The following is a 13,197-nucleotide window of genomic DNA, read 5'->3' as shown; positions in this document are numbered from 1 at the left end:
TTGGGCATGAAAATTGTGAGTTGTTTTAAAATAAAATGTTGCACTTGTTTATTATATTCTCAAATTCGTCTACAGGGTGTCCCACGACCATAGTTTAGGCATGAAAATTGTCTTTCCAGAATGAAATGTTGCAATTGTTTATTATATTATCAAATTCGTCTACAGGGTGTCCCACGACCATAGTTTGGACATGAAAATTGTCTTTCCAGAATGAAATGTTGTAATTGTTTATTATATTATCAAATTCGTATACAGGGTGTATACCATGAAAGGTGTAACAGCCGAAGACCATAGATTCTACATGCAATTTGCAACAAAAAGTGTTCAGTAAATTTTTTTTATATCGAACTTAGTTTTCGAGATATATAGATTTTTCGATATTTTAAAAAATGTCAATATCTAGAAAACCATCAGTCATAATCAAATTCTAAAGATATGGTTGGAGAGAGTAAGAATTTTCGATAGAATTCATATAATTTGTTCCTTTGTTTGACGTTTTTTAACTTTTTATGAGCGCTCAAAGTTGAAAAAATTCGAATTCATAGCCAAATTTTCTAACAGTTCATTTATTTAATCATCCATATTTAATTAATCATATTTATTATACATGGTTGAACAGTGAATTATGTTGTTGGTGAGATGTTGTGATATCTACCCATAATGAAAACACTGGGATTTTGTCAAAAATATCAATGTGAAAATGACACCATTGGTATTGAAACATGTTTGTATTTTTATAATAAATTAGTAATATTTCTGACAACATCCCAGTGTTTTCATGAAGTAGGAATAATGTAAAGTATGTATCACGGGCTGATTCATCAACCAAACTAGAATGTTATCACAATGTATAGCTTAAATGTTGAAATTTTAAGTAAAATCAACAAAAATCATACGTTATGAAGATCTGATATATAAATCAAATTAAATGCCGCCTTTGTAATCCATACAGCTCTGTAAAGTTTTTGAGTTGTTTACCTGAGGATTTCACGTGTATACACTCGTGTATACTCTGATACGTGTTTCTCTGATATAGTCTTACACAAGTCTTCAAGTAGTATACTTGACGTTTATAACTAGTAGTTCTGTGAACAGTAGACCTCACGCAGTGTTCTCATCCACAAGTACCTGATTGAAACTATAGACCTTATGGAACAAAGACCTTAAAGAGATAAGGTCTTTGCATCTTTAAGGTCTTTGTTATGGGAATACAGCGATAGACTGGTTTCTCCACACATCAGTGTAATCACTTGTCAGCTGATTTATGATGAATAATTCTATAGTCTGATTTTTACTTCCCTTGCCCTATTACCATAGGTAAGGAAAGTATTGCTTTCCAAAAAAAATTAAGGTACCCTAATCTGTAAATTTCTATACGTTTCAAGGTCCCCTGAGTCCAAAAAAGTGGTTTTTGGGTATTGGTCTGTATGTGTGTGTGTGTGTATGAGTGTATGTGCGTCTGTGTACACGATATCTCATCTCCTAATTAACGGAATGACTTGAAATTTGGAACTTAAGGTCCTTACACTATAAGGATCCGACACGAACAATTTCAATCAAATGCGATTCAAGATGGCGGCTAAAATGGCGAAAATGTTGTCAAAAACAGGGTTTTTCGCGATTTTCTCGAAAACGGCTCCAACGATTTTGATCAAATTTATACCTAAAGAAGTCATTAATGAGCTCTATCAACTGCCACAAGTCCTATATCTGTAAAAATTTCAGGAGCTCCGCCCCATCTAGACAAAGTTTGATTTTAGATTCCCAATTATCAGGCTTCAGATACAATTGAAACAAAAAATTCCAAGTGGAAAAGATTGAGCATGAAAATCTCAACAATTAATATTCAGTAACATTTTCACCTAAAATTGAAAATAAGCTCGAAATTCGAGATAATGTGATTATTACAATTGCTAACTGTTGATTCTATTAAATCATTCACTATGAAGAGATAGCAGACCTCATGTGTTTCCAGCGTTATTGTCCTGTCACCAGCTGGCTCAGATCTTTGAATAGTGGTAGACTTAATATGCGCGGGAACACTAGCGTCTGATGATCAATTTTCATAACGGCAAGGAAAGTTGTGTGAGTGCGCCACACCAGATTTTTACTCTTATATTGGCGTATGAAGGAGGCTCCTTCTCCCTTTTATATTATCCTTGAAATGCAAAATTTCCAAAAACCTTGTATATACGTCGACGCGCAATTATAAAAAAGGAACATACCTGTCAAATTTCATGAAAATCTATTATCGCGTTTCACCGTAAATGCGCAACATATAAACATTTAAACATTAAGAGAAATGCCAAACCGTCGACTTGAATCTTAGACCTCCCTTCGCTCGGTCAATTAGTCAATCAAAAATAAGTTATTAAAATAATATTGATAGTTTTTTAAATTATTCTTATTTTTTATTATCATTAAATTACTGATTTGTTACAGGCTTGTGGTTTTGAAATCCTTGTATCGCAATGCAAAGGGAGCAATGATGAGCAGGACGATCTGAGCACTGATAAGAGATGGGCCCACTACCATACCTCACTCAAGGAGAAGGGATACTTCAAGGTTGGTTTACATACTAGTCAAATCATCAACATTTTTCATAAATATCAAAGCTTCTCAGTAGCTTGAGAAGTCTGCAAAAATTTGCATTTACCAATAAATTAATGAAAAAGGATATTGCAACCCTGCAGAAGTTGAGACACTTCATTTCAAATTTAATATTTTAATACATCTAGTGCCGGTTGCACAACAGCCGGTCAAATCTTAACCGTGATTAATTCCTCTTAACCTCTTATAACAATTCAACGGAATATTCTGGAGTATTCATTTCTTTTTAATCTCGATTTCCAATAAATTATGCCCAAGATCTTGCTTTCACGTTTTCAAGGTTGAAATGGTAGAGGGGAAAGAAAATTCGTAACTTGGTGTCCTAAATTAGATTTCCATTTCATCTCTAAACAAGATGCATACAATAAAAATCATTGAGTGTCGGTTGCACAAAAGCCGGTTAAATTTTGACCGTGATTAATTCCACGAGAACCAATCAGAGAAGGCGTTTTTGAAAAGACGGCTTCTCTGATTGGTTCTCGTGGAATTAATCATGGTTAAAATTTAACCGGCTGTTGTGCAACCGGGCCTTAGTTTCTTGGTTAGGAAAAGTGGAATGCATTTAAGCTTCAAGGTTAAGAGTATTGAAGGTAATGCAATATATAAAATATCTATGGTATATTTTATGGTGGCGCACATAGTAGAGCGGAATTTTTTGACACATTCTCAAACTGCCGCTCCACTATGTATGTTTTCAACATTAATTGTGTGTAAATTGCATTATTCCAATTTTGATAATAATGGGATTTTTGTGTCACTGAACAAATTTTTTGAACCTTTAGAAACTGAAAATAAGATTGACCAAAATTTGAAATGTAAATTTTGTTATTATTAAGTTTTGTAAAACTTTAAAGTGAAAAAACACTCACATTCTTTGATGTGGCGACGTCCGTTTCAGTTTTACAAAATTTAATAATAATAATAGTGAAAACAAGATGGTGAACCAATAGTAAATTTTGAATCAAATGTTCTCTCTTATTACATGATAGCCTGCTTTTCATTCAGTTAGTATGAATAAAAAATATAGATTAGCAGATATAGAAGGTCCTTAGAGTAGACAAATTTGTAAGTAAGAGAACAGTATGAGATTAGGTTTATAAAAGTGTCATGGGAATAAAATATTATCCATTTGTCCTATGTTTTCAAGATCTGCTGGTTTATAACAATAGCATGGGAATAGCGTATTATACAATAAAGTATTTCAAATTGGGCTGATTAAATGAGTGCTCGAAACTAGCTATTTGTGGTAATATAGAAAAGTTTAAAGAGGGTACCAGTAATTTCTATAACAATTAAACATATTATTCATCTGTCCTATGTTTTTAGGATCTGCTGGAAGGTTCTCAAGAGTATAATAAGCTGGAAAAAGTGGCCAAGGATTACTATAGATCTCACACTACCACTTACCAGCCTTCCATTGGACAAATAGTTCTCAGACTCCTGGACACAGTTGAGATGGACGTCGACGAAATGAAGGAGGCTGAGAAGAATCTGCCCACTTCTGATGGTAATGTTACAAAATAATTTTGAAATGAACCATTGAGCTTTAATAGAATTATAAAATAGAAAGGAAAGATAGCCTAGTCAAAGTACCACTCAAGTAAAATCGAATGTTATTTGTGATAAAGAGTAATCATATTATCTAAAGCGATAAGAGAACCAAGCAAAGTTGTAATTCAACAATAATGAGAATTCATTGGCTGAAATAAAAATTATAAAGCGGCTTATTTATTATTGGCAGATCATAAAAAATAAAAGTTTGCATGTACATTTGAGGTTAGAATTCTTTGTTTTTGTTCTAAATGAATCAATCGATCTAGGATCAATTGACAGTTCTTTGAATCAATACCTAAAGAATCAGCTGATTGCTCGACCAACCAGTATGAATTAAATATTATAAATCTTACTCACAAAATATATATTATATACACTAGGGAAGGTTTATGTAAATAGATAAGGACAACTATTATTGTTACATGATTTTTTATTGCAATCTAAAAAAGTATGAAAACCAAGAGTACACAAAACTCACATAAAAAATTATATGTACATCATTTTACAGCATAATGTATCGAGATTTAATTATTAAAATACTTTTAGTCTATCATTTAATTTATTTATGTAACAAATTTTCATTTATCTTTGTATAACAAAGTTAGAGAAACCCTGAATCTGAAGTAACCAATTGCATTGAGTCTTACTAAGATTAGAAAGCCAATCAGAAGGAAGCTTATAAATCGTTCAAGGAAGAGATGAAATTTTTCTGAAAATCATTCCTCTCTGGCTTGTGATCCCGATCTGTGAGGACACACATGGAGATTAGGGTTCTTTCTTCCTATTAAATTTTAAAATCATCAAGCCAATCCCATTTAAATGTGAAATATTTGTAATTAATGTTTGATTATTTGTGAACTCAGTGTTGCTAAAGAGTTCTTAATTGTAATCTGTTCCCTTAAATATATTTTTAATACTGAAAGAAATGTATAAGAAATCTGGACCACGCGCGAGCCCAGCAGAGATGAAAAGGACCTGCATAATTAATTATTGGAAATAATTAATTCACTCTACAAGACCTTCAAGAACATCATTACTGTGAGTGTTAGTTCTAATGAGCTCATTAGCCGGCCTTTAATAGTGAATTGGGGAATTGATCAAAGCGCTATATAAATTAATTCAAGTTTAAGAAATTCGCAACATGTTGAGTGCTATCATATAGTCTATAAGAACGTTTTATGAATTTACTTGATTTATGTAGGAAGCTTACTTCCATGCACGGCACGAACTCATAAAACCCTGAGATTATTGAATTGTCATTTTTATTAATTATTATTTGCTCATTGATCAAAGTATGTCCTGTTAAATCTACAGACCGAACAGGTTTTAAGTTGTAGAATTCTGAATTGACTGGAAGTCCACGTATCAGTATTAAATACAAATTTATAATTTTTAAAGCTCACAACTGTGAATGCTAATAAACCTTGTAATAATTACTCAAATTTTAGAAAAGAATTTATTTAAAGAAAATTATAGATATAAGAATATTTTATATATTTTTATGGGAATATATTTTATGTTTTATGTCAGCATACAAAATCATAGAAGTTTTTATTATATCCTAACTCATCTCGTGATATACAGTTTGAGCTGTCTTGGTACCAAGAAAAAACATTCTGCAGCATATAAAATCAGTGAATCAATTAATATTGACTTTTTGTGTAGTTGAGAAGTTGATATTGTGGTAATTATTCATATTGAATGAAAAAGACTAAGAAATTGTCAAAAAAACACTGATTTATTGATAATTAGAAAGACCGGTTTCGGTTATTACACCATTGTCAATCTCTGATAAACTAAAACTAAATACAAGAGCAGCAGAATTTATACTAGTAGGCGAGTACTGCTATTGGTCGAGGGCATGAACGCCTGCCATTGGCCTAGCTAGACAGTCTCCTCCCCCTCAACGGTGTGACAAAATGGCGGCTTAAGCAACAGAATCGCCATGATAATAAAATTTACTTTGAGTACAAAATAAGAACCAAGAAAACAAGTGTGAAAGATAATAAAACAAATATGTAAATGGAAAAACTATTGACTAATGTATGCTTACAATTTTATGATAAAACTAAATTCGTAGTGTTGTACTGGTTGAAATGAATCTGGTCATTTAAACTATACTGGGAATTTTCCTTAATTACTCTTGTTATTTCTAAAGCCTCTAGAATATTCAAAGATCTGCCTTTGTTATTAACATGCAGAAACTCAACATTCTCCTTAACTGTGAACTTGTGATTATTTGTTATCAAATGTTCTGCAAAGTTAGATTCCCCATTTTGTTTATTCCAATCTCTGATGTGTTCTTTAATTCTACTTTTGAAACTTCTACCAGTCTGACCCACGTAACAAGCATTACAATCATCACATTTAAGTTTGTACACCCCGCTTTTATCCCAAATATCAATTTTGTCTTTACTCCAGCTAAATAGACTATTTAAAATCGGTTTGGTCTTGAAAGCAACATGAAATCCATTCCTCTTCAATTCCCTACCTATTTTATCAGATACAAGGCCTAAATATGGGATTGTTATCCAAGTCTTCTCCTCACAGTTTGAGCCTACAAAGCTAGAATTGATTGAAATTTTTCTATTAATTTTACTCAATAATCTGTCCACCATACTTTCTTCATACCCATTTGTGACAGCTATCTGTTTAATTTTAGTGATCTCAATATCAAAATCATGATGGCTCATAGGTATTGTTAGTGCTCTATAGACCATACTATTGAAAGCAGCTAGTTTGTGAGAAATAGGATGACAAGAATGAAGAGGAATGATAACATCAGTATGGGTTGGTTTTCTGAAAATAGAAAACTTGTGAAAACCAGTGCTATGATTCTTAAATCTAGAAAATTCAATACACAATCCTGTTCTACCTCTACAGTGAATTTTATACTCTGATGTAATCCATTCAGATAGGAAGAAAATTGTCTAGTTGTCTGTTACTTCCTTTCCATAAGCAAATAATATCATCAACATATCGAAACCAGTAACAATTTTATCTTTGAAATGACTATTTTCAATGATTCTACTTTCTAACTTATCCATAAATAATTCAGCTAGGAGTGGTGAGAGGGGTGACCCCATTGCCAACCCCTCTCTTTGTTCAAAAAATCTATTGTTAATTTGAAATAATTATGCTGAGTGCATAACTTCATCAATCCTATCAGTTCTTCTCTGAGTGTATGATCATTTATAGAGGCTTCCATTATTTCCTCAGCTCTTTCAAGACTTTCTCCCACCGGAATGTTAGTGAATAAATTAGTAACATCAATGACACAAGTTTATAGGATGATAGAACAGGAATATGTTTTATATTGTTGACCAACTCCAATGAATTTTTAATACTAAACTTTGGTTGAAAACCTGTTAATGACCGAAAGTTGCTATTCAGTTTGTGAGCTAATTTAGAGCAGGGGGAATTAACAAAAGATACCTCTGGTCTTATAGGAACATTAGTTTTGTGTAATTTGGGTTGACCGAAAAGTCTAGGTGGATATGGATTCATAACTGTAAGATACTTAGTTTCTTTCTTGTTAAATAATTTGGTGGTGATGGTCAACTTATTTCTAATCAAGCTATTGATTTTGGTGGTGGGATTGGAGTTAATCTCAATAAAATTGTTATCTGCAATGAAATGGTTTACCTTACTTAGATATTCGTCCTTATCCATTATTACTGTAATGCATCCTTTGTCAGCTTTCAAAATCATCAGGTCATTGGTTTTCATCTTCTTCTTTAAATTCTTCATGATGTCCGCCGTTTTTGTGATCTCTGGTCGAAGTTCCCTTGTCTTTTCTTGAAGAATTATGTCAGCACATCTGTTAGTTAGTATTTTGTTCTTTGAGGCTTCCCAATTGCTATCAATGCTGCATGCTAGTCGTTCAAGTTGTTGGTTATCCAAATAGTTATGACTACTGTATTTGTTACCTCGTCCTAGTAACTCTGTCTCTGAGGATGAAAATTGGACTTGTGAGAAATTAGCTACCCTATCAGCAAACTTGTGTTGATGTTGAATGATAGGCCTATTATTTAGTGTCGGATGTTGATCTTTGAGAAGTTTCTGCAGTTTTTTGTTTTGAGTGACTGTTTTCTCACTCAATCTCCTAAAAAGTTGTTCCCTACATTTGTAGGATTTCCTAGACAACAAATGTGAGGAGAAGACTTGGATAACAATCCCATATTTAGGCCGTGTATCTGATAAAATAGGTAGGGAATTGAAGAGGAATGGATTTCATGTTGCTTTCAAGACCAAACCGATTTTAAATAGTCTATTTAGCTGGAGTAAAGACAAAATTGATATTTGGGATAAAAGCGGGGTGTACAAACTTAAATGTGATGATTGTAATGCTTGTTACGTGGGTCAGACTGGTAGAATTTCAAAAGTAGAATTAAAGAACACATCAGAGATTGAATAAACAAAATGGGGAATCTAACTTTGCAGAACATTTTGATAACAAATAATCACAAGTTCACAGTTAAGGAGAATGTTGAGTTTCTGCATGTTAATAACAAGGCAGATCTTTGAATATTCTAGAGGCTTTAGAAATAACAAGAGTAATTAGGGAAAATTCCCAGTATAGTTTAAATGACCAGATTCATTTCACCAGTACAACACTACGAATTTAGTTTTATCATAAAATGGTAAGCATACATTAGTCAATAGTTTCTTCATTTACATATTTGTTTTATTATCTTTCACACTTGTTTTCTTGGTTCTTATTTTGTACTCAAAGTAATTTTATTATCATGGCGATTCGTTGCTTAAGCCGCCTTTTGTCACACCGTTGAGGGGGAGGAGACTGTCCTAGCTAGGCCAATGGCAGGCGTTCATGCCCTCGACCAATAGCAGTACTCGCCTACTAGTATAAATTCTGCTGCTCTTGTATTTAGTTTTAGTTTATCAGAGATTGACAATGGTGTAATAACCGAAACCGTCTTTCTAATTATCAATAAATCAGTGTTTTTTGACAATTTCTTAGTCTTTTTCATTCAATATGAATAATTACCACAATATCAACTTCTCAACTACACAAAAAGTCAATATTAATTGATTCACTGATTTTATATGCTGCAGAATGTTTTTTCTTGGTACCAAGACAGCTCAAACTGTATATCACGAGATGAGTTAGGATATAATAAAAACTTCTATGATTTTGTATGCTGACATAAAACATAAAATATTTTCCCATAAAATATATATATAAATTTCTTATTCTATAATTTTCTTTAAAATAATTCTTTTCTAAAATTTGATAATTATTACAAGGTTTATTAGCTTCACAGTTGTGAGCTTTAAAAATTATAAATTTGTATTTAATACTGATACGTGGACTTCCAGTCAATTCAGAATTCTACACCTTAAAACCTGTTCGGTCTGTAGATTTAACGGACATACTTTGATCAATGAGCAAATAATAATTAAATAAAAATGACAATTCAATAATCTCAGGTTTTATGAGTTCGTGCCGTGCATGGAAGTAAGCTTCCTACATAAATCAAGTAAATTCATAAAACGTTCTTATAGACTATATGATAGCACTCAACATGTTGCGAATTTCTTAACTTGAATTAATTTATATAGCGCTTTGATCAATTCCCCAATTCACTATTAAAGGCCGGCTATGAGCTCATTAGAACTAACACTCACATAATGATGTTCTTGAAGGTCTTGTAGAGTGAATTAATTATTTCCAATAATTAATTATGCAGGTCCTTTTCATCTCTGCTGGGCTCGCGCGTGGTCCAGATTTCTTATACATTTCTTTCAGTATTAAAAATATATTTACGGGAACAGATTACAATTAAGAACTCCTTTAGCAACACTGAGTTCACAAATAATCAAACATTAATTACAAATATTTCACATTTAAAATGGGATTGGCTTGATGATTTTAAAATTTAATAGGAAGAAAGAACCTAATCTCCATGTGTGTCGCTCACAGATCGGGATCACAAGCCAGAGAGGAATGATTTTCAGAAAAATTTCATCTCTTCCTTGAACGATTTATAAGCTTCCTTCTGATGGGCTTTCTAATCTTAGTAAGACTCAATGCAATTGTTACTTCAGATTCAGGGTTTCTCTAACTTTGTTATACAAAGATAAATGAAAATTTGTTACATAAATAAATTAAATGATAGACTAAAAGTATTTTAATAATTAAATCTCGATACATTATGCTGTAAAATGATGTACATATAATTTTTTATGTGAGTTTTGTGTACTCTTGGTTTTCATACTTTTTTAGATTGCAATAAAATCATGTAACAATAATAGTTGTCCTTATCTATTTACATAAACCTTCCCTAGTGTATATAATATATATTTTGTGAGTAAGATTTATAATATTTAATTCATACTGGTTGGTCGAGCAATCAGCTGATTCTTTAGGTATTGATTCAAAGAACTGTCAATTGATCCTAGATCGATTGATTCATTTAGAACAAAAACAAAGAATTCTAACCTCAAATGTACATGCAAACTTTTATTTTTTATGATCTGCCAATAATAAATAAGCCGCTTTATAATTTTTATTTCAGCCAATGAATTCTCATTATTGTTGAATTACAACTTTGCTTGGTTCTCTTATCGCTTTAGATAATATGATTACTCTTTATCACAAATAACATTCGATTTTACTTGAGTGGTACTTTGACTAGGCTATCTTTCCTTTCTATTTTATAATTCTATTAAAGCTCAATGGTTCATTTCAAAATTATTTTGCGGTGCTAAAATACCACGTGACAATTTGCACTTATACGCATCTAATGTGATCGCATCCTAAGGCTTCAATACCTCAAGAAGAAATAATTACAAAAGTTGTCGAATAGATGTAGGAAATTTTATAAGCTTCAATTTTGTACAGAATAGTCATGCCCGTAAGAATATATTCCGAGATATATATATATATATTATATTAAATAAAAATATATAGATATAATTCTGAGATATATTATGCAGAAAACAAAAATATGGTACCTTTGAACAAATCAAATCAAATTGGTTTTTATTATCCATGATAACAGGGTACAAAAATTCAAATCATACAATAACGTTACATCTTCTGCAAACAAATAATCATAAATAAAACTTACAGTTGAAATTAAATAATTTATCGTAATAACTGTATCTAACTACAATATATCATAGTTACATGCAATACAACACTATTTTTCTATTAAACTTCATGAAAGCTCTCCACAAAGGCAAAGCCTTTGAAGAGAAGAGAACAACCCCACCCCTTTAGTAGATGGGACAGGGATGGGGACATAGATATGTTTACCCGCTTACTACCCTTAACAGAGTGGGGTCAAAAATTGGCTTCCATACTTTTCCTTCTATATACCCTTTTTTGAGCATTCATTGTTTGGACTAATTGAATATTTTGTTAATTATATTTTTACATTGTTAAAAACGATCCGTGCAACGTTGGTGAGGTGGAAAAGGATAGCGCTATCTCTATTGTCGAGTGATGGACAAGGATAGCAACACCAATGTTAATAAAATACTGTCATAACAAAGTGGACCTCACTATAGAGAAGACAACATATTGTGTTTTTATTTAAAAAAGATAGCGCTATCTCTTTTGTCGAATGATGTACAAGGATAGCAACACCAATGTTATTAATAAAATACTGCCATAATAATGTGCACCTCACTATAGAAAAGACAACATATTGTGTTTCTATTTCAAAATGATAGCGCTATCGGCTTTTTTAAATGATAGACAAGGATAGCAACACAATCCTGATCAAATACTATCATTATAACGTGGACCTCACTATAGAAAATACAACATATTGTGTTTTTATTTGAAAAAAGATAGCGCTATTAGCTTTGTTGAATGATAGACAAGGATAGCAACTCAATCCTGATCAAATACTATCATTATAACGTGGGCTTCACTATAGAAAAGGCAACATATTGTGTTCTATTTGATAATCTACTTGTATTTTGATGATTGTTAATTTTTGTTTCAGACGACAGCTGGCTGCAAGTGAGTGTTGAAGACCTTGACCGACTGATGGCAGAGAGGTACGGGGGGAAGCAGGCAGCTCGGTCCATGGAGGTGTCCTCCCATCTCAGCACATTCCTCAAGCATGTCTCCACACACGAGGGAGCCGAATTTCCCTCATTGTGAGTGTCTATTCACCAAGCAAATTGATTTTTTACTTTCCTTGCCCTATTTATTTATTCATCACATTGTGTAGAAATACTTAACATGGCACAACAGGCTCATGCCAAGAACTGTCCCATTTCCAATTTATACTATACTGTCCAAATCAAAATGTTAGTTATGTCACTTTCACTTTTCAAAATACAATTTACGCTCTTCAATACTCAGATAAACGAGCAAATTTTAAATCAAATAGATCTATTAAAGTCTAGAATCAGAAAATCTAAAACAGAAACTTAATAATTATTCAAAAAGTCTAAATTTTGAATGAAATTTACCATAGGTAAGGAAAGTATTGCTTTCCAAAAAAATTAAGGTACCCTAATTTCAAGTTTTCTATACGTTTCAAGGTCCCCTGAGCCCAAAAACGTGATTTTTGGGTGTTGGTCTGTGTGTGTGTGTGTATGTGTGTATGTCTGTGAACACGATAACTCCATTCCTAATTAACCGATTGACTTGAAATTTTAAACATAAGGTCCTTATACCATGAGGATCCGACAATAAGAAATTCAATAAAATTCAATTCAAGATGGCGGAAAAAATGGCGGATAATTACTAAAAACCATGTTTTTCACGGTTTTCTCGAAAACGGCTCTAACGATTTTCTTCAAATTTATACCATGGATAGCTATTCATAAGCCCTATCAACTGACATGAGTCTTATTTCTGGGAAAATTGCAGGAGCTCCGTAATATTCTTGAGAAAAATGGCGGATATTTACTAAAAAACTATGTTTTTCACAATTTTCTCAAAAATGACTTGACCGATTTTTTTCAAATTCATACCCTTTATAGTTATTCATCAGCTCTATTAACTGGCATGAGTCTCCTTTCTGGGAAACTAATGGGGGGTCCACC

At 32.3% G+C, this 13,197-nt stretch overlaps 1 protein-coding gene across 1 annotated transcript in view; it reads left to right on the top strand.

The window, feature by feature from the left end:
• The window catches only part of LOC111050364 (protein ecdysoneless), a 29,171-nt gene that overhangs the window by 7,661 nt on the left and 8,313 nt on the right, over positions 1-13,197 (top strand). The window contains exons 9-11 of the mRNA XM_039427656.1: positions 2,443-2,565; positions 3,937-4,117; positions 12,144-12,300. Coding sequence (XP_039283590.1) covers positions 2,443-2,565; positions 3,937-4,117; positions 12,144-12,300 — 461 coding nt within the window. The remainder of the gene's footprint in view (positions 1-2,442; positions 2,566-3,936; positions 4,118-12,143; positions 12,301-13,197) is intronic.

Source organism: Nilaparvata lugens, chromosome 5 (assembly GCF_014356525.2).
Source record: "Nilaparvata lugens isolate BPH chromosome 5, ASM1435652v1, whole genome shotgun sequence".
Lineage (NCBI taxonomy): Eukaryota > Metazoa > Arthropoda > Insecta > Hemiptera > Delphacidae > Nilaparvata > Nilaparvata lugens.
This window is presented reverse-complemented; position numbering and strand designations above follow the sequence as displayed.